The sequence below is a fragment of the Helianthus annuus genome, chromosome 16, assembly GCF_002127325.2.
Source record: "Helianthus annuus cultivar XRQ/B chromosome 16, HanXRQr2.0-SUNRISE, whole genome shotgun sequence".
Taxonomy (NCBI): domain Eukaryota; kingdom Viridiplantae; phylum Streptophyta; class Magnoliopsida; order Asterales; family Asteraceae; genus Helianthus; species Helianthus annuus.
The window spans coordinates 29,765,544-29,788,915 of NC_035448.2; the positions used below are offsets into that span (position 1 = coordinate 29,765,544).

Genomic DNA, 23,372 nt, shown 5'->3' on the forward strand with positions numbered 1-23,372 from the left:
TGGTCTAAGAAACTTGGTGCAACCAACATCAAAGAAGATTAATAGCTAATAAGTAATGATAAGCCAAACTCATAAGAGGATGAAGCTTTTGTTCGTTTAACCATCACTACCAAGTGAAGACGGGCGCTAATGTGCCTCATCAGTCATCCCCTTCCTTTCGTTAACCAGTTAACGAGCGTGGGAGATTGGGCGTGGGGCCCAAATCACAATCCAACTAATCAAATTATTTTACTCTCGTTTTTATAAAAAACAAAATAAAAAATTAATTGAAAGTTTAGTTAAAACCACTACACCTATGTAAAAGGGTGTAGTTAAAATCTACGTGGTTTACTAGTCATTTAAACTACAACCACTACATAGTCTATAAACTTTGAAACCAAACTCACGTGAAACATCATCTAAATTGGCCTATGATTTAAGAAGAAAAACTAAAGGATTGTTACATTTACACCTAATTGAGAAAGAAAAGATAGATTCGAAATCGATTTGTCTATCGATCTTTAAGGTGACAATCAAAGACGATTAGCTAGGATTGCCGACATGCTAGCTAGTAAGTAGCATTTGGCTTATGAACATGTTAAGTCTCCCTCAGATTGGAAGCATGATAAATGTCACTTAAAAATTAAAATATGTACATGTAATTTTAATTTCTTATTAATTACAAGTATTGGTATTATGTCAATGTCATAATGAAATTGAATAAAAAATGGAAGTGTTAAAGGGGAAATACATGATAACGGAACAAGACACGTAGTGGTTGTTGTTTGGGTGGGACCATGTACACTCATCATAATCACGTTTTAGAAATAGCATGATAAACGTGTCATATGTGGCCACTTGTCATGATAACGTAATGATAAATATGTGGCGGTGGTGTAAATACTATTATTACAGTCCAATTTTAGTTGGAAACTTTATATTATCACTTGTTAAATTGAAATCTATTTAAACAATTTGATATACACACACAACCACCCGTGTTGTGTGAAGCCGTAAAACCATACCAAGTAGCACTAATGCTACATTACAGAACGGAAAATAGATATAAAAACGTTTAACCACACACGTCTGTTACGAGGTGTTAACGCGTAAAAATTAGACCGAATGTAAATACAAAAAGTAATAACTAAGTCGACCTATGACCTGCGTGCTATGACGAGGCCGTCAAACGGGAAAATAATAGGTATAAAAACGTTGAATCTCACACACACGTTGCAACGTGTTAGCTCGTAAAATTTAGACCGAAACGTAAAATGAAAAGTTTGTAAAAGATGAGAAGTATAGGGGTTCCAAGTTGAAAGAGGACAAGTGTTGGGGTTTAAAATGAAAAATGCTTTGTTAAGATTTATAAAAAATGAAAACTATAGAGGTTATGAGTGAAAAAATGAAAAACAAAAACAAAAACGAACAAAATAAGGGTGCAAAGTGTAAAGTGTAGAAGTACAAATAATAAAGTATGTTGTACAACCAACTATGCATAAGCAAGTTGGTATTACTATATATATATGTATATATATATATATATATATAAATATATGTGTGTATATATAGGGTCAGGCTTTAGGGAAAACGTTGAAAAGTGTGAGAACAGTGAGAACACTTGTGGATCGTCCGATCAAAACAATCTATGGACTAGATTGGCGCGGTGGCGTTTTCGTAAATAACATCAATTTTATTACGTGGACGCGCTTCATTAAGAGTAAAAAGGTCTTTTACCGCTCAAATTCAAAATGCCAAACTAAAATGAGAACACGCCATTCAAAACAAATAAACGCCATTAATATAAAACGCCAAAGCTTAGTGATAAAACGCGTTGCAGACTTACAGATAGAAGAAACAAATGATAACTGAAATTCAATTATTAACATTTATTAGAAGAAATTCCCTCCTAACTTGCGCGCCAAAAACATCATTATATAAACGACATTAACATCGCTTCCATAATCACTTCCATCCATCATTCTAAAAACATCTTTTACCAAAACGCCAAAAATGGCTACCATCGTTTCATGGAGCTACACCCTGAGAATCATAAGATTCGTCATACATTTTGACAACAGAAGAAGGGTGTTTGTTAAGACAATCAGAGCAATTTTGAAAATGGAAGAAGAGGTACAGAGGGGTATCATATCGCTTGGCATCCCTCTTAATAACGAATGTGATGAAACACATAAGCTTATGAGAAGATAAACCCATTCTAACCCATGACCCAAACCTGTCCAACCCATCCCTAGTTTTGTTTATCAAACCGCTATATAAGTGAATAAAACTGGCGCTATTACATTTAAGACGTTGTTTAAATATATTGGTTTCATTAACTAAAAGTTGCAATTTTTTTTTTAACCACAACAATATCATTCCATACGAAAAAGGGCAATTACAAAGCAATGGCAGGTAGTCGGGCCGCCACCCCCTTTTGAATAGAAAAACCAATTCTACTGAATACAAAGTTTGAAACCTTTAGCGACGAAGAATTACTATTAACGACTTTTTGAACCCGACTCAAAAGTCACACAGCGTCTGGAGCGAGACCACCAAAGGTATCAAACGCAAACGAGACAAACACATGTTGATTCTCCAGGCAGGCTTTCTCATGTTTTGCCACTTTGCTCGCCTCTGCCTTGAGCACCGCTTGCCCTACGACAAAGCCCTTGTCCTTGAGCCCGACAAGGGGGAAGACCCCAGTTAGATCTACACAAGCGTGTTTCCCCCTTCCTGTCCAAACACAAGGATGTCCGCCGGGCGTAAAGTGGACCTCCCCTCTAAGAGGTCAGTCAGGAAATTTACTGGAGCCTCCTTTTTGGCAGAGATCCCGGCCCGCTTAAGAACATCACATAACAAATCTCTCACCCAATCATGCCGATATTTAAACCCTGGTAGCTCTTTACAGTGGATCGCGTGCTCACCGAAAGAATCCAAACACGCTTTGCGGCATACCGGACATGGCTCGTCAACTGGGAACAAAGGAATCATCAGTCGGTATCTAAGGATAGCACGATATTCCACAGCCGACATGTGTTACCCCAAGCCTTCAATAGGTGCGACAGACAGAAAAACCCGAGCATGTGGGGCACGTAGACATTCAAACACAGCTTTTTGCCGAGGGGATAAAACAAACTTCTCTTCAAACCTCTTGACAATTTCGCCATATAAGGCATTCGCCAGAATTTTCTGGGATTTAGGAGGGGCGGTGTCTTTAATGTAGAAACCGCCAATATCAAGGTCGGGAAGAGAACTATTCACAAAGTCCAACACACTCCTGTAATCGGAGTCTAAAACATCCCCACTACGTTCTCGGAGTATGTGGTCTTGTAAACCCTAAGATTGGGCCCTTTAAGCCACGAAAGCATATGAAGAGGCATCCTCGGCCGTACAAATCCCTAAGCCTCTAAACCGGGTCGGGAGAGAAGCCAACCTCCACTGGAGATCTCCAAAAAAGGCACCCCCACAAACAACAATATCCTCTAATACTCCCCGGAGGCCTTCATCGAAAACAGAGACAGCTCCCCCGACCAAAGAAGGTTGACACGTTCGAAGACCAAACAGTAATTTAGCAACACCCATACAAGAACGAAGCAAGAGGAGCTCGCTCTGAGGGTCCCGTAGGCGTGTAAGGCACCTCATCAGCTCGACTGCACAGTTCGCTCTATTAAGAGCCATACTACTTATAAACTCTGCATCACGACTAACGGCACCCCCCAGGAGTTTCACACCCAGCACCGGCCTCCCAATCCCCCGAGGGAAAAAGCCCTCCTGAACCTTTACACCATTGTAGGTTGGCCAGAAAACTTCAGTTTTCCTTATATTAAGTTGAAGCCGGAAGGACCCTCAGCTCTGATGATATCTAAAGCATTAGCCACTTGGGTGGCATCTCCAATAAGCGTTCCGTCATCTAGGTACCAGGCGTGAAATAGAAGTTTGCAGCGATCCCTTATTCGGTGAACAAGAGGGTGTAGAACAAGGGCAAAAAGGAGGGGCCCCAAGGGGTCCCCCTGCTGAACGCTAGTAGTAGACCAAATAAACTCATCCCCCACATATAATCTAGCTGGTTGACTATATAAAAAATCGACCCACGTAGAAATAGAAGGACACCTTTTCCTTACCTCGTACAGTAGGGCTGTCCTATCAACCAAATTAAAAGCGTTCGAAAATCAATAGTAAGCATAGCAAGAGACCCATCTACTCATTAAGGAACCTGTTCGCACTATGAACAACGGCCTCTGCCCTACACGGAATCCCTACCTCAAACTGGAAATCGCCAAGATATTTGGCCATATCCTTCCCAACACCTTTCATGGCCACCTTGGAGATCACCCTTCTTCAAATCGACCCAACAACGATAGGCCTAATCCCATTATCTGGTTTGAGAAGAGGTGTAAGAGGAGCAGAAGCAACAAACTCCGCCAGACTCCTCGGGCACCTCCCCCCCAGGCACAAATTAACCATAGCTGAAGTAGCCCTAAGCAGGCTATCAGCAATCACAAACCCCTCCCCACGAAAAGCATCTAAAAGATGTTGGGCCCTTAAGCCGTCTCTCCCGCACGACGTACCTTTGGGGAAAGATTTAATACACCCGAGCACACAATCGGGCTCCACCACAAGAGGAGACTCAGAAGGCAAGGAGGCAGGCATGGAAGGAGGGGGCATACATGGTGCTTAGCCACTAAAGCCTCCAGAGTATTCTTATTGAGAGGGGCAACCCCCGAGGAGCATAAAACCTTAACCGCTGCAGTGAAATGACCATCAACAACCTTACGTAAACATTGTTTCACATTGGTCCCCCTACACTCATTATCAATCTCAGTGTCCTTTTTGATTCCATCCGTAACCCCCCTCGCGGGTTGATCAAACAATGACTGGACAAGAGTGGCAAAACCCTCACGATCACCCCACTGAGCCAAAGACCGCTGGATGCTAAGGCATTGGCCCGTTTTCCTATTGCCCGACCTCTTGTCCTGACGACCAGCAGGCTTGAACACCCGTAAGGTGCAACGTGGTAATATCAAAAGACGAACCCATGCCTTAACAGAATCAGGCATAGCAACCACCTTGTCCAAAGCTGCAGTTAATACTTGGGCACAAGCTATACGACAACTAAGGGGGATACTCTTAACAGTCTTGATGGGGAGAGAGAAAACACAGTCAAGCAAAGCAATATCTACACCCAACTCTTCCGACGAGGTATCAACGTTTTCAACACCGGGTCTAGTGATGCCAACAATAAAACCCTGTTCATCTCCCTCACCTGGCACAAACCGAATAACCTTATCCTCATGGTGGCACGCCCGACTGAAAGCATGAGGGCACATACACTCACCACATAACCATTGTCCGAACACCCTCAAAGCTTCACAAACAGAGGTAAAAAGATTAAGATCGTCAGCAATTGAACATCTCAAAGAATCTTTCCTCTCGTCTGAGCTCAAATGGTGACTCTTGATATGTGCCATTAACCTTGGGAATCCCTTAGCCCCCTCCAAGCCATCGGGGCAACAATGAAACCGTCGGAAAAGACAAGGCCAGAAACCGCTACCATTTGAACCAACCATAACAAAACTAAGTAAGCGGAGTCGACACTTAGATAATGTCGCGTATGCCACCACCAATAAAGAAAACCCAACCCAAAAGGAAACGCAGCTGATGGGTCAAAAGGTAATTGATCGGCTACACTAAAAACCCCCGAAAAAATCACCTAGGCATTTCGTCGAACACCTTGCGTGCGAAGAATGTTCTAAATGAATTGCCAAATCTTAAAATTTAAAACTTGAAATTGAATACTAAATAAATGCTTGAGTGTGTAAATTCCAAGATTCACGTGTTTTTAAGAATTAAGAATGAGAAGCTGAATTAATCAAAATAACCAAATTTAGGATTAAATCTTTGTCAAAATCAGGCTCTAAAAGCCAGCAACACTTATATGTGTGGCACACATATACCATCGTTTTTGGGTTTGTAACTCGATATTGATAAAAAAATTACACTTTTTTTTGGTTAAAAATAAAAATAAATTGTGCATTGAATAACATAAATGAACTTAAAGTGAGGATCTAGAACATTTTAAGCAGGGGTGGACCTATCCACTGGTGTGGATAGGCGGCCACACCCTTTGAAAAAAATATTTTTAGGGTTAAATTTCGTTTAAAATCTCGACCGCACCCCTTATAAAAAAAATCTTATTAATTTATAAAAAAATTGTAAACACTGATTTTTATTAAAATATAACCTAGTTTATATAATTATTTTTTACCACCTTAGTTAACAATTTAACCCAATAACTTTAGCTTAACAATTTAGCCATTAGCCCAATAAACATTCCAATATAAACCAAACCCAATTAACCCAACCCAATTAAATTTGAAGTTAAATAAAATAACCCAACCCAACCGCCCCTTCCAAAAAAGTGATGTTTTGCATAGATTTCAAAAACGAAAACCCCTTAGGGCACAACTTTAAACATGTTTGTAATGACCTTTAACGTGTTTTTGATGGTTATATAAATTTTAGTTTGATGTTATTTTGTTTTACATTACCCGACCCGATCCCACCCGGTATGAACCAAATTTTTTTATATACCTAGGGGTCTAAAATCTTTAAAAATATTTCGCATCTCCATGAAAAAATTTCTGAATCCATCACTAGTCCTAAATCTCCTTGGCATGCCAAGGCTTGTGTGTTATGTTTGTGTGACCACCATTTGTAGTTATTATGCATACGTTGTTGGCAAGAAACATACAATTCGATCAATGGGGTTGTTGTCAGAGCTTAAATTCGTTGTTTTGTGGGGTGTGGATTACATATAGAGGAAAGGTTATTGCTTCCTTTTTCATTATCATCAACTCGTTTTAAAGCAACCAAAAAAGGTTGTTTAGTTGAAACAAATTATGCATGTTTAGCGTGGGGTGTGGATTACATATAGAAGAAATACCATTGCTTCCTCTGTTATTGTCATCAACAACTCGTTTTAAGGCAACCATAAAAGATTGTTTACTTGAAGAAACAAATTATGTATGCTCAGTGTGGGGTGTGGATTACATAAAGAAGAAAGACCGTTGGTTCCTTTGTCATTGTCATCAACAACTCGTTTTTAAGCAACCATAAAAGGTTGTTTACTTGAAACAAATTATGTATGCTCAGTGTGGGGTGTGGATTACATATAGAGGAAAAACCGTTTCTTCCTTTGTCATTGTCATCAATAACTCGTTTTAAAGCAACATAAAAGGTTGTTTACTTGAAACAAATTATGTATGTATTATATTGCGTCTTTAAGTTATATAAAATTGGATCATTGATGGGGATTTTATAAGATCACACAGAGTGGGCGTGGTTTGGAGCCGTGGAAGCCTCTTCACACCGGCCCGTTGATGGCGTGGAGGGCGGTGTGGAGGTTTGGGCGTTGGATTCTTCACATGCGTGGTGAAGAAGATGGTGATGAGGTGGGTTGTTTTGATTGGGTGATGGGTTTTTTGTTTGATTTTTTTAATATAGAATAATAAAAAAAAAGCGTGCCACGTGTCACACGACGCCGACGCCACCCTTTTCAAGCCCCCCCCCCCCAATATAGTCTAAGAGTTTAATTTCGTTGGTTGATTTTATGCTTATGTTTTAATAAATATCGAAAACCTATCTATAAGGGGTTGTTTGTTTAGCTTTTAATGAGACTCATAATGGTTCAGGCCTCTTACTGGTTCAGCACTTAATGGTTCAGACTGTTTGTTTCGCGAGCAGATGTCTGAATGGTTCAGACATTTGTCCCTGAATGGTTAAGTATTATACTGAATCTGAATGGTTAACACTTAAGACCTCAAATCTGAATTGGTCCGACATTTGTCTCTGAAAGGTTAAGCAATATACAAACTCTTAACGGTTCAGAACTCTTACTGATCCAACACTTAATGGTTTAGACCTCTTATTACTGGTTCAGCACTTAACCATTCAGAAGTTATCAAAAAGCCCCTAAGAGTTTAAGGAGACGACCACCAATAGCCCACTTTTCCGATTGCCCAAAATTTTTAATAATTTTTTACATATATTTTATGTGTACCTTTGTAACCAAAGCCTGTAAAACTTAAAATACAATAATATTTAGAACCCGCTATGATTTTTTTTTTTAACCAATTGACATATTTAGATCTGGCCCATTTAACCCAACTAAAGTTGTGTAACCCAATTAAAAACTTAAAATTTAAAAGCCAATAAGATAACACAATCTTTTTCTATTTATTGTTATCACAATTATCGTTGTATTGTTGACCTTTTATTTTATATATAAGTTTATATTTTAGGGGGCCATTTTTGTAGTCGCGCACAAGGCCCACGAGTTCTCAGTGTTGGATGCAATCCACTGTCGATATCAAACATGTTATATAGACATAAGACACTATGGTTTAAAGTTAAAACCAAGTATTTGTTCCACAAATGATATATTATATATTTATTTACTGCAACATTTACACAATGCTGGATCATTCATGATGGTCTTAAACTGCTTCTGCAAATCCGACTCGTGATTTACCATAGTCGAACACTGTATGGTATTTACCCATAAAAATATCTCCCAAGATCCTGCATCAATACAATAATTAGATACCCATATTAGAATTGCCAATTTTAAATGATTTATGTTGTCATCTAAATATTTTTATAAAAATATCACGGACAAAAAGTTTTTCGGCCAATCCATCCCGATCAATTCATTTTGCGAACTCCAATTTTCGGTAGAGGTGGTGATTTCAGCCCATTTACTTATGAATAGGTTGACCTAGGTTACATGCTATCTCTAACAGGTCAAAAGGGTTAAAAAATATATATCTAAAACAGACCAATAAACGAGCCTGATATGCGATATTTTTTCTACATATTATTATAGTATTATTAAAACCATTAATTAAAATATGGACAAAAAGCTGTTTCGGGTCAACCAATCCCATCCGTGTAAGAATTAAGTAATTAAGCGTCCCCCCCCCCCCCCCCCACCCACTCATTTCCCAACTCGTATTTCACGTGTAAAACTCATCGAAAAAGTAAACCAAACTGTGTGCACGACGAGCTGAGTGACCGTACCATAGAGGCCCACGAGGAGGAGCCACATCAAGAGCAGTAAATCCACTTATGCATTGTGCTTTTGCTCCCTCACCAATTTTCAGGATATACTGATTGATTATAGGAGATTTAAAAAATAAATAAAAAATAAAGTTATAAATAATTAATCACAAAACTAATAACCATTGATCAAAGCACATAATCAGATTAATACTATAAATTTACCTCTTGAGGGGAAAGGTTAAAAGTTTTACAACCAATGGTAAAAGCGACATGGGGCATCGATGAAAGACTGTTGCAATCGACTGCAGATTGTCCCATTGGACTCAGCAGCCGTTCACACAGCTGATCAGCATGATTAATAATTTCTTCTTCGGTTTCATTTCGCTTTAGTTTGTTTTCCACCCAAACAACAGTCGTCTCGCAGAGACTACATATCTCATCATGTACACGAGATGATTTTCTATTATTCTTGTCGACCACACTCTCAATTATCATGCTGCCGAAACATAAACGTTAGCTAATTGTGTCGTATAAATGTGCTTGATTCATGTTTAATTAGATACTATAATGATTATGACTACCAACATACTAGAATGCCGAAAGTACATAAGCGTGAAAACCGACCTTGTATCATGTGAACCATCAAACGCGCATAACTTCATTTGCGAGCAGATTTTTTCAGGTCGTGTCTACATAACATCAGTAGAATGGTGCAGTAAGTTTCCAATATAAACCTCCATCATATAAATATATAATAACCATGTGCTGAACCATTTAAAAATGTGATATACATTTAACTACTTGTTATTTCACGAAAAAAAAAAAAAAAAAAACCCATCAAACTAAAACCAAAGTTTAAAAAAAAACTTGCAACAATTAAATCTTTTCAGAATTAGTTTCAATGTAAATTGTCATTTTCGTTCCTAAGTTTGGCCACTTTTGCGATTTTTATCCAAAGGTTTGTTTTTCCGTATCTGGGTCCTCGTCGTTTCAAAATCTTGCCATTTCGTCCCAGAGGTTTGGCAATTTATCGCGAGTTTTGTCCCTCGAGGTTTGGCCCTCAGGGATGAAATGACAAGATTTTAAAACCACAAGGATTCAGATGCGAAAAAACAAACATTTGAATGAAAGTTGCAAATATAATCAAACCTCAGGGACGAAAAGCAAAGTCATAACAAAATAACATTCAGATAAAAAAAAGAAAGTGAAGTATGTTTTGGTACCTCAGAAAGTAGCATATCAATTATAGTTTTTCCATGCTGGTTGATAAATGACTTGCATTGCTGGCTCATAATACCCGCAGCACCAATCGCTTGATTGATTTTAGTAATAACAGCCTGAAAGGATTTTGATATTATCGAACGGTTGTTAATCCAAAGTTACCAGTTACTTTAGTTTAAACTCGAAAAAGAAAAAACTAAATGGTAACCAAGTTTTGTAATTACCGTTGGACCAGCCAACAAAGAGGTTCCGGAATCAGCAATTGCTGCACAGCCCTTGGCGCAAAATCCTACAGTAGTAGTCGAATCTCAGAACCCGTAAAAAAGTTAGAACTTAATTAGGATTAATACGATAAAGAACAATTACCGGTTGGGTTATCATCAATCAGGACATCACCCATTTCAAACTACAACAAAAGAAATATAACTAAATCTGTTACTGGAAATATAATTATATAATAATTTATATAAATAGAATAAGACTCACCTGCCAATAGCCTTTCTGAGTTACAGGGACATATGTGTGTTTACCCTTGAAATGATTAGTGTCAACCCCACCAAACACAAGTTCACCCCCTTCATCGCCATGGACATTGCGATTAAGCCAAAACGAAAACACAGGTTCGTCAACAAGGCCTTGTTTCACCATGTTGTACCTAAAACGACACGAAAAAATGAAACGCAAGGAAAAAAATTAAATATGAAACTTGGGTATTACCAAACAGGAACGGCACCCCCAACGGAGATTTCTTGAAACCCGAGGCCAAGTATACCGTCGAACTTGGCTGCTAAGAAAGTGATACCGGGCTCTTTGGTTGCCTCTATAAAATCCTGAAAATGGTGACATGTAAAGACGACTAGAAATTTGTTACATTTAAATGTACAAGTTTTTAAAATTTTTACTTGCTCTTTCACAAGAAGATCGCCAAGCTTGATAACGTCTTGGCTAAAGAAACCGGAGATGGAGCCGGTTCCATATTGAATTGCAGCAGATTTCCCTGAATAGAATATTATTGTTATGATAGGAATATGGTAAGAAGGCATATTAAAAGGAACTAGAAAAAGACACCATACCATTTTTCTTATAAGAACTTGACTGGCTAGACTTATACTTTGAGTGAAGAAGGCAAGCTACCTGCATCCAAATCAATAACGGTCAGCACCAGACGAAACTAAACATCCATCGAGTCAAAACAAGACGCGAAGGGACACTCACCGAGAAATAGCACTTTGCGGAAGGCACCCAAAGATTAGAACTACCCGTGTCAAAAACAACAGTGAACTTTTGAGGTGGAGTACCAATACCAATCTCACCATAATACTGAGCATCCATGTAATTACTTAAAGCAATAGCATCACCATCAGAACTCCCAAAATTACCGTGAAAACCATGATTTCTTCTAGCACCGCCTTCGTTAGATCCAGCATGTCCAAGTTGATTCAGTTTGTCAATTTTCCTCTTCTTAAGTCCAACTCTTACTAATCGGTCATTAGGACCCGAATACGCGGTCGATAAGAGAAGAAACCAAATGCACAACAAGAGCAGGCTTGCTTTGGATAGAATACCCATCTTCAACACGTCAATATATTATTTGCATTAGGCAACAACAAACAATGCAGATCATCATCATATTTCATTTAACAAAAAACTGTGGTATCTTCACAAATTTCAGTTATATATTGCAGCAAAATAAAGAAAAAACAGTTATGAAAATCAAATCATGCTTCTCACATCCAGTGTTGTCAAAAGCCCAAGATGCGTAGAACGAGCCTAGTGCCTGACGCCTAGTTACCATTTTTAGGGGTTTTAAACATGTTTTAGGCTTGTTTAGGCCGTTTTAGGTTGATTATAGGCTTATTTAGGTTGATTCCGGCTTTAATTAGGGGTTTTGGACATGCTTTAGGCTGTTTTGGCCGGAACATCACTTGATATGCGCCTGAGCGCCCAAGAGGTGGGTGGCTTTCAAGTCACAGCGCAAGGTGCGCTGGGCTGTGCTTCTGTGCCTTGGCGTGCACTATGGGCGCTATTAACCACTATGTTCACATCATACACGTTGTATAATGTCAAATCAACAATCAAGTCTGCACACCAAAGCCTGTCACATCATACAGGCCATATATACGAGCCATATGACTTTGTTAGTGATCACATAAGTCAGGCAAACACATCATATAGGTCGAATGATTTAGCAAACACCATATCATACGACCTCTCATACGAATCATATAATAATATTTTGCATGCTATACGGCCCACATGATCATACGTAACGTCAATGGTGTCTAGATAACAAAACATTAACGGAAACACATTTACAAAAATCATTGGTTTTCTAACAAACAGAATTCAGTTGTTTATATTAACAACTTAATTCCTAAATTATAGCAACTAACTATGAATGTAGGAGAACCGAAGAAGCGCAAAGTGTTTACCGTCGTGTAGGATGATGAAAAGGATAAGTGAATGAATGAGAAGGATTAGTTGAAACAAAAAGAGAAGAACAAATATAGCAATAAGTATGCGTACATGAATGTAGAAATAATAGTCATTGAAGAGGATAGGTAACGGCAAAGGAGGCGTAACCTGCGTGACAGAAGCAATATGGAAATGAAAAGCGTGTGTGTTGAGCAATTCGTTAGACACAAGTACAGCATAAGTTAAGTTACTTCCTTCTGCAAGCAAGCAATTCAAATCAACTTGTTTGTTTCGTTATGTTTTATTAATATTTTAATTAACTTTTTTTTTCTTTGGGGTTTCAAATCTTTTATTCAAAAAACTTTTTAATAATTTTTTTCTTGGTTTTTATTGATGTTTAAACTTTTTAATACTTTATTTCTTGGTTTTTATTGATGTTTTAAAAGAGAAACGTTTTATGTCTTATAATTCTTTTTTTATTAAAAGTATTCGAAATGAGTTTTTGGATGAGAAATATTTTTATGTAATTTTCTTAAGTTTTCTTTATTAAAAGTATTCGAAATGAGTTTTTGGATGAGAAATCTTTTTATTAGGCCTGTAGAACCTAGGCATGTTCGTGTTCGTTCATTTAACTTTAACCAAACACGAACACGAACACAAACACAAACATATAATCGAACACATTTTTTTGTTCGTGTTCGTTCATTAAGAAATCGGGCATGTTCGTGTTCGTTTATGTTCGTTCGTTTAAAGCCTAAACGAACAGTTCACGAACATAAACGAACACAAACGAACATAAAAAAAAATTAGTTGAACATATTTGAATAAACATAAATTAACAAGATTGAAAAAACAAGTCTAATATATTACATTTCATCCGAAAACACATCTAATAAGTGTTCATAGATATATTACTTAGTTATATTTATAGAAGTAGTTAGAAAACCTAATATTTATATAAATATAACTATTTATGTATTTATTAAAACGTTCACGAACATAAACGAACGTTCACGAACATAAAAGAATGTTCACGAACACAAATGAACGAACACAAGGTGTGTTCATGTTCGTTCATTTAATTAAACGAACACATTTTTTTGTTTGTGTTCGTTCATTTATTAAATAAACGAACTTCCAGCCGAATAAGTTCATGAACAGTTCATGAACGTTCGGTTCGTTTACAAACCTACTTTTTATGTAATTTTCTTAAGTTTTTTTTTTACGTTTTTAAAAAAATATATAAACCATGAAGATAAGAGTTAAATGAAGTAACGGAAAATATAGTTTCTTTAAGAAATAACACATGCCTAAAGTGGTAACATAAAATTTATGTGAAATAAATAAGGGGGAAATAGAGTTAATTGCATAGTTAGTCCCTGTGGTTTATACAAAATAATATACTTAAGTACTAATCGTTTAAAATCACGTTCTAGGGTATTAACTTTTCATTTTATAACATTTGGAGGTATTAACTTCTAGGGTATTAACATAGTTAGTCCCTATGGTTTGCACAAAATAACATACTTAGGTACTAATAGAATGTGATTTTAAACCTACAAAAAACGTTAATACCTCCAAACGTTACAAAATAAAAACTTAATACCCTAGAATGTGATTTTAAACTATTAGTACCTAAGTATATTATTTTGTACAAACCACAGGGACTAACTATGTAATTAACTCGGGGAAATATGCACTTATAATATTTTAAAAATAAGATTTTTACAAATACTTATAAGAAAATACTTGATAAAATTTCAGAATAAAAAAAAACATTTTATTTGAATACTTGTTAAAATTTTAAAATACAAGACAAAAGACAAATTAAGAAGAATATTTTTATTATATTTACTTATATCTTATTTAAGGTTTATATTGGGCTTAGGAAGCCCAAATAGATAAATTGATTTCAGAGTTATAAAGTGTAAGAGCATACATGTAGGCTGTAGCACTCTCATTATTTTTTCATTTCTGTGTCAATAAAATATTAACATGCGATATAAATGGTGAATAGAATTACTCGAACAACATTTCTTCTCCTCACTTGCTCTGATCACCATGTCCGCTTTTGTTATCCAAGGGCGGTAGAAATTACATAGACATTTTTTCGGCTCAAACTCGCTCACTCACTAACAGTCCGCATACCAAGTATATTTATACACTAAGGGGAGTAGGTGTGGTTCACTAGTGATAGTTTCTATCACTCCCACTATCCAATCAAATCATGCCATGTCATCACCCAATATTCTATCACTAGTGATAGAAATGTAGGGGGGGTGGTATCACTAGTGATGGGATTCCAATGTACAAGTATTAATGCACAATGTACAAGATACACATTCATCACCAAAGTTTTTCAACGCGTTATACATATAACTCGTTATACTCCATCACTAGTGATGGAATTAGGCGGGACGGTGTTCCACGAGTGATACTATTGTATCACGGCCCATAACGATGCCACCCCGTGTGGCCTAACAACCAAACTACAAAATCGGATAAAATCATTTGTTTTTCAACCATAATATGGAAGATCCTTGTGATTTACTCAACCAAACTACTTAGAAAACTTAGAAACATCAACTAACATCCCCACATAGACCACTAAACAGATCCGGGAAAACTTGGCTTATATCCTAAGCTCTAGTTTTGATTTTTTAGGTTTCAGATGGGAGGTCAGCAGTGGCGGATTCAGGAACTTTTTTCCAGTGGGTTCGTTTTGGTAGATTTTTTTTATTTATTTATATTTTTTTTTAAATCATATAAGGTGCTCACTGATTTTTATTTCATTTTTTTCCAAATCGAGTGGGTTCATGTGAACAAACAAAACATGAGTAGATCCACCACTAGAGGCCGAAATTTTTATCCAATGGGTAAAGAGGAGAGGGTTATGGTTTTTATTATTAAAGGTTGAATGCAACAAATGAGCCTCTATCATGTTGGTTTCTTTTTGCTAGCTCCAAATTAGAAGGTTCCAACAAGTATTGACATGTTAAAACTAAAACTCAGTCCCATTCTAACTCCAATTAGTAAACATTATCCCACAATTAATTTACTATATAAAATCCAAATTAACAATTTACATATATTAAATTTCAAGTTCAGATTAGTAGATAATATGTGTAACCCATTTTTCTAAACAAAAACACTAAGATGTGTAACCCATTTTTTAAACAAGTCAAATAGACTAATGATAAATGGGTAGTGATCAAGCAGTAAACGAGTGAGGGTTGAAACAATGTGTAATAAATGAGTTAAATGGGTCATAAACGAATTGGCAAACTGACCTTATAAGTTATAACATTTTTTTGTATATTTTTACTACAATTAACGTAAACATGTCAATGTGAACACGACATGTTAAATTAAACGTCCTAAGTACCATGCCAACCCAAGCATTGTCTGTTTATTAAACATGTTATAAATAACAACCCAAAACCTGATTATGTTCGTGTCGTGTCATATTTGTAAAAAATTGCCAACCCTAATTAAGTTATATGATACATTTAATCGAGAAACTCACTATGTGTTTTGACTGTTTTAAAAGCATGATTTGTGTATGTTAAACCTCATCACCACGTTTCATCAACATAATAAATAGTGGTACGTTTTTTTTTGAAAGGTGTGAATTATTCGTGAATGTCGGGAGGTCTAGCATATGTTGTCTTAACCGGGTCCGCGCTAGAGAGCCCCCTCGCACAATAGATCCCCAATTTAAACCTCTCAATGAGAAACCCCTATCACCCAGACTCGAACTTGATATATAGAGGGGAAAACTCACTCGGGCCCACTATAGGTGGAACTTAAATACCCGTGGCCACCACTAGAGCACTAGTGATGGTTAAATAGTGGTACATAGTTTGACACTTTTGTAAACTTATGTCCAGTACAACCTCAAAGTGACATTAGACCAATGAGGCATGTTACTAAGTAAATTAGTTGTTGGTTTATTCCAATGTCCAACAACAGAGGTTGAAAGGGAGCAAATGAGCCCGATACCTTATGCTTCAGTAGTCGGAAGCCTGATGTACTCACCCAGATATCGCTTTATACTACTAGAATGCTAAGCCATTATCAAACTAGTCCTGGCCCATATCACTGGAAAGCAACTAAGAAAGTACTTTGATATTTGCAAAGGATGGAAGACTATAAACTGACTTAAAGAAGAAGTAGTCATTTAGAAGTGGTAGGCTATTCTGATTCTGACTTACCAAATGCAAAGACGACAAGAAATCCACTTCGGGATATATTTTTATGTTAGGTGAAGGACCCGTTTCATGGAGGAGTCATAAACAACAGTTAACCACAACTTCCACAATGATGCTAGAATACATTGTTGTTTATAACGCAACCTGTCATGGAATGTTGCTTAAGTATTTGATCATTAAACTCAAGTAGTTAATTCTATTTCTAGACTATTGAAGCTTTACCGTGATAACTCAGCTGATGTTAGTTTCTCGAACATTAACAGTTCGACTGGAGCTGGTTTATATCTCGATACAAAATACTTGTTCGTACGTGAACGAGTTGAGAAAAATAATCTTTGTATCAAGTATATAAGTTCTAAAAGTATGCTTGCGGATCCGATGACTAAAGGTCTCTCACCTAAAGTTTTCGAAGAACATGTTTCAAATATGGAATTTACTGAAGACCTTATTTAATTGCATATTGTACTTATGTTTTAATTAATGAAATTTCTGTAGTTTTGATTTTGTATGTCTCTAAAATATGTTCTGTCAACATAATGACATACAGACAAATATAAATACTAATTAAACGTTTAAAGGGCTTACTTGTATATTTTGATTATAACTGCTAGGTTTTAAATTGAGGTTGTAGTATGACTAGTGGATGTCCTGAGTTGAATGATGACTCAACGGCTGTATTTCTCTGCTACAGTTTTTGGTTTAAAGCTAAGATGAGTATTAACTTCTGATCAGACTTATCTAATACTTATAATAAATGATTACTCAGCTAAGTGAGAGAATGTAAGATTAAATATATAACTATAAGTATTTAATCATGTAGCCATTATAATCATTTATATTATATAGATCAAAATAATAATTATTATACCTTTTGTAGCCGAATCCTACCTTATACCTTATTATTAGTTGGTAGTTGTTGATGAACCGATTTACCCTTATTAACTAATAAGGTTTTCCCTGGGTGTATTTAAGGAGATAAGTAGAGAGGGTTTTAGGTTAGACTCTCATAATAACATCACAGACATCTTGATCTCCTCTCTCACCATAATCAGGAGTTCTTCATCCTTACGAATTTGGAACTACCATCAATCATATACACTCTAAATTGGAACCAGATCAAGCTGACTCACATGTCAAACTCTATGACTCCACCTCTATCTGGATTCTCTACTAGCCTAAATACTATAAGGCTATAGGGTGTGGGGGTCATGGTTGGGACATGATTTGCCACCTAGGAACATGAATAGAAGGCTACACCACCCCCTTAATTGATCCACCATGGTTTGCATGGATTAAACCATGGCAACCATGGTCCTCCTTTCCATTTTTCAACAAATCATTTCCTTTTTTCTCTTTAGACAAAGATAAATTAAAATAAATAAGAGGCTAGTGGTTTGGGTCATGACCACACCCTTAGGATAGTGGTTTTGAATGATGGATTAAAGGTGAGTTACATGGCACTAATATGGAGGATCATGGTGGTCATAAAGATCATGACCACACCCTATAGCCTAACAGGTATCATCTACACATATTTTCCGTTACATATTAACATAATTGAATTGATCAAAATTAATTATATATATTGGTTTCTTTTTGCTAGCTCCAAAATAGAAGGTTCCAACAAGTATTGACTTGTTAAAACTCAGTCCTCTTCTAACTCCAATTAGTAAACATTATCCCATAATTATTTTAATGCATAAAACCCAAAATAACAATTTAAATTTATTAAATTTCAAGTTCAGTTTAGTAAATAACATGTGAAACCCATTTTTCTAAACAAGAAGAATAAGATGTGTAACCCAATTTTCTAAACAAGTTAAATAGACTAATGATCAATGATAAGCGGGTAGTGAACAAGCAGTAAACGAGTGGGGGTTGAAACAATTTGTCATAAATGAATTAAATGGGTCATAAACGAATTGGCAGACTGACCTTACAAGTTATAACATATTTTTTGTATATTTTTACTCCATTTAACGTAAACATGTCAATGTATGAACACGACGTGTTGAATTAAACGTCCTAACCATGCCAACCTAAGCACTGTCTGTTTATTAAACACGTTATAAATAACAACCCGAAACCTGATTATGTTTGTATCGTGTCATATTTGTAAAAAAAAATTGCTAACCCTAATTAAGGTATATGCTAAATTTTTGTATGTCAAACCTCATCACCACGTTTCATCAACATAATAAATAGTGGTAGGTAGTTTGACACTTTTGTAAACTTATGTCCAAGTACAACCTCAAAGTGACAGTCAGACCAACGAATCATGTTTCTATGTAAATCAGCTGCTGGTACATGGTAATAAAGACGTCCAAGAACCACCTATGTGATTATTTTCTCAGTGTTAGGTAAACATGAATATTTATTATATATTATCACAAATATTATTTATTTAATAAACTAAAAAAATAGACAAAAATGTAGATTCCTAACAAAAACACCAAACCAGCTTAAAAGTATTGATAATTCAAAATATGGAAAATACTTGGCATCAAATGCAGCCGGAAAATAATATGGTTTTGAGTTGAAGTACAAGAAAAAGAACCCTTAAATTTATAAGGGGGCTTACTCAATGTGGAAACACGACGGGCGTATAGCGAATGAACAAATATAAATGAATATGATCACATTTGTTTTAATAACCTTCAATGCATTGCGACCCGATTATATAGAAAGTTATAGGAACCGCGAGACAGCATCAGAAGTGTGACATTTCTTACAGATTGATTCTGGTCATCTGGTGGATATATGAGAGCAATCTTACAGTTAGATAGAAAGAAAGATAATCACATTCACATTTATTTGTTTTTATTAAGTATATAAATAAATATATATTTAATTTTCTTTTATTTATGGAATAAATAGATGTTTACAAGTTGCTTGGTTGGTTCTTGTTTATATGATCTTTTAAGTGTCCTATGAAATAATAATGTTGTGTATTGTGCATCTAAAAACTTGTCGTTGCTTTGAAAAATTTAAACTGTATTGTATTGTATTATTGAGTTTTGTATTCGATATGATTATAGTGATACATCAGTCCTACGAGATTGGAGTGTCACATGTGTATCACCAGAACGACCATCTATCTCATCCTATCTATCACATCACTCACCGCAACTCTTTTTGACCGAACCCGAAACAAAAACAAAGATACATGGTAAAGACAAATACAAAACAACAAATTTAAGTTAACTTTAGGAATCCTTTGCAATTTGGTTTACGGAATTATTACATTTTCATTTAATTTACGCATAGAAATTTCCACTACCTTATCTCTATCGTGTATAAAAGAAATGAATTTAGTGAGATATGGGTTTAATTATTCAAACTTCAAACCCCACTTGACCTCACGTTCACTCTTAAATTATACGAGAACGACAATCGTGGCATTGACTCTCATTGACTTCGCTTTTTGTCTTTAAATGCATTCTTAATCAATTAATATAATTTTAGCTATTAAAGATATATAATAATATTTTTACAATAATACTATTGTGGTTGTTGTTTAGAATACCACATGGGTCAATTAATTTAAACCTCTCTCCAATAACACCAATCCTATAAATAAAGAAGAAAATCGCATTTATTATTTGTTATAAGATAGATATAGAAACAATAACATTGCATTAATTTTAATAGTAAGATTGTTTATTATTAGGGGTGTTCGGTGTTTGAAATGGATCAGAAAAACTTGAAATTTGATTTGATTCAGTTTGATCTGAGTTAGGTAAGCGAATGTTGAATCAAATCCAAATCTAGCTTCAAAGATTCAAATATCGAATATTCAAAATTCGATTTGTTGAACACCCTTATTTGAAGTTTTGATTCTGGTTGTTTGAAAACGGAAGCTTAAACTAACCACCGTTGACATTCTTGGTGTAATATGAACGCCCGTAACTTGCTTATATGGTAAAAACAATATATAGCAAATTCTCTAACACCAAATTAAGATAAACAATATAAGTAAACATAAAAGTTTTTATTTGTACAACAACTATTATATTAAGACTACTAATAAAGAGTTTGCTTGTTTTATTCAACCCACAAAGAATGAAAAAATCTAACTTATCCCCACTCCTTTTAAAAAAGAAACATCCCAAAATTTCAAAAGAAAAACAGGTGTTGTATAAAATAATAACCAAATAATTAAAAAAGAAGAAAAAAACTAAACCCTCTTAATTATTGTTAATTAATTGCGTTGAAAACTTGAGTTGTTGACTTTATTGTTCGCATGGCTATTATTGTTGCTAGTAGTTGCGCTGCCATTGTTGTTGCAGTTGGTGGTAGTGACATTTCCATTGCCATTATTACCGCCACCGCCACCACCGCCGCCACTAAAAACTGACGATATCGCTGCCGCTAGAGCGGCAGAGAAATTCGGATCAGCAGTGAGAGCAGTAACAGTGTCAGCCAAAGCCGTCGGCGATGCACCCTGGTGGTGCAACGCCGACAGCTGTGAGCTGGCACCCGCCTCCATATCCTGAGACATTTGCAAACCCGAAAATTTCGACTGGTTGTATAACGCTTGACCAAATATTTGCTGCAAGTTTTGATTCGGGTTGTTCGAAAACGGCAGCTGAAACTGACCGCCAACGCCACCACCACCACCGCGGTTAAATTGTAACGGATTCGGAGTTTGAGTCAAATCTAGTGAGACGGTGGGGAACGGTGCTGACGCGGAGATTGTTGCCATGCTTGAAGAGCACGAAAGAAACGTTCTCGCTAAGAAATTAGAGTTCATGAGACCATCCGCACTAGGCATCGATCCGGATAGTAGCATCCTGGCGGCCGAAGAGGTGGTGGATGCCATCGCCATGGCCGCAGGCGGTAGCGGGTGATTGTGGTTACCTTCATAGGTTGTGATTAATATTGTTCTATCTTCTGCACATCTTTGGACCTGCAGTTGAACCAACCGTACATCATAATTATTATTTTTCTTTTTTTGAATAACAGGTTTTATAAACACAAACAAAAACTTAATTATATACTAATAAAAATATTAGTACAGAATCTCAGTCAGTGAATAAAAATAACAAGGAAATCAGAATCATACTTGTTTTCTAACCGGACAACCGGTGGCCATCGTGCACCGGTAATACGCTCGTGGACATGGGTTTCCTTTCGCCATTTTTTGTCCGTATTTCCTCCATTGACAGCCATCCGCAATCTGTCAAATAAGAGATTTGAAAATGAAAATATAAGATTACAAATGATTTGAGCGAATAGAAACAAATTTATATATACAAGATATATAACTATGTACCATTGGAGCTTCTGATCGAGCTCGAACCGAAACCCTAGCTTTCCTAATCGTTGCTTCAGTAGCTTGATCGATGTTAGTGTTAGTGTTTGTGTTCGTGTTGTTCTTTGAACAACTCAATCGAGGAACCTTATTTGAAGCATCTCTAGTGACATGAGATCCATGTTCAGAGCTTTCTTCTCGTGATTGATCGATCAAATTGTTAGAAACAAGCGTTGGTGATCGTGAATGTTCGTCATGACTCCTTCCTTCCGATGACGACTGTGAATTCTCATCGGTTTCAACTGCGGCTGGAGCGGCTAAACCTAGATCCATGAACGGTCTAGGAACAACCATAACCTCGCCTCCACCTTTACCTCCGCCACCATCGTTACCTGTTGTTTTATGATCTTCGTCAGGTTGATTTTGTTGCATCATCGTGACGAGATGCGTTTGAAGCGTGTTGTATTTGACCGTTACTTGATTCAACAGTTCTCTCAATTGTTGATTCTCTATGTTCATCCGTTCCAGTTCAGCTTGCACCACTGCTAACTACAAAGCGAATCAATCAAAATCGTCAATTGTTAAATTCTACATAAACGTAAAAAGTAGGTTTTATTATTCATTACTGATTAGTGATTACTGTTTGTTAGATAAGGACCTCGTTTTTAGCTCGTTTATCTTCCGAATTCGGAGAAATTCCGTCGTCAACCACCGACTGATCACTGCTCGTGTTGCCAGTTTGTAGATGCAAACCCGTCTGTACAACAATAATCAAATTCAGTCGGTATAATATAATTCCAATCCACAAGGCAATTCAATGAAATAAAATTATCACGTACGTTGATATTGAAATCGAAATCAGTAGCAGGAGATTTAGAATCGAGAGGAGGGAAAGATGAAGAGTGTTTATCCTCGTGTTTTTTGAAGAAATCCATTTCGTTGATGGGGTGATTATGATCGGGGCGGTGGTGGGTGAGGTTGAGGGGGAATTGGATGGTGGTGGCGGGTGGAGGTGGCGGGGAGGAGGTGGAGGTGGAGGGGTGGCCGGCGGCGGCGGCGTCCATAATTGGAGTGTTGTCGGAAAAAGAGTTGATGAGGGTGAGGGGGTTATGTGGAAATAGTAATATGATGGGATCTGAATCAAAGGAGAGTCCACTGGCCATTTATGAAGATAGAGAGAGAAATCAAGTCTCACAAGGGGGCAGTGGACTCGGCAATAAAAAGGGGAA

General features: G+C 36.6%; 2 protein-coding genes across 2 annotated transcripts; both read right to left on the reverse strand.

Moving 5' to 3' along the window:
- Positions 1 to 8,342: 8,342 nt before the first annotated feature.
- Positions 8,343 to 12,843, reverse strand: LOC110915583 (cyprosin). The gene is made up of 13 exons (XM_022160305.2): positions 12,696 to 12,843; positions 11,479 to 11,832; positions 11,337 to 11,397; positions 11,166 to 11,260; positions 10,981 to 11,093; positions 10,750 to 10,918; positions 10,630 to 10,669; positions 10,488 to 10,552; positions 10,266 to 10,379; positions 9,667 to 9,731; positions 9,265 to 9,538; positions 9,061 to 9,149; positions 8,343 to 8,562 (listed from the first exon to the last, which is right to left on the reverse strand). Exons 2-13 carry the CDS (start codon positions 11,830 to 11,832, stop codon positions 8,478 to 8,480), a joined length of 1,524 nt encoding a protein of 507 aa, XP_022015997.1. The 5' UTR covers positions 12,696 to 12,843; the 3' UTR covers positions 8,343 to 8,477.
- An 8,018-nt stretch (positions 12,844 to 20,861) lies between these two features.
- LOC110915928 (probable WRKY transcription factor 31) lies at positions 20,862 to 23,372 on the reverse strand. The gene is made up of 5 exons (XM_022160678.2): positions 22,983 to 23,372; positions 22,802 to 22,900; positions 22,165 to 22,692; positions 21,955 to 22,068; positions 20,862 to 21,798 (listed from the first exon to the last, which is right to left on the reverse strand). Exons 1-5 carry the CDS (start codon positions 23,304 to 23,306, stop codon positions 21,091 to 21,093), a joined length of 1,773 nt encoding a protein of 590 aa, XP_022016370.1. The 5' UTR covers positions 23,307 to 23,372; the 3' UTR covers positions 20,862 to 21,090.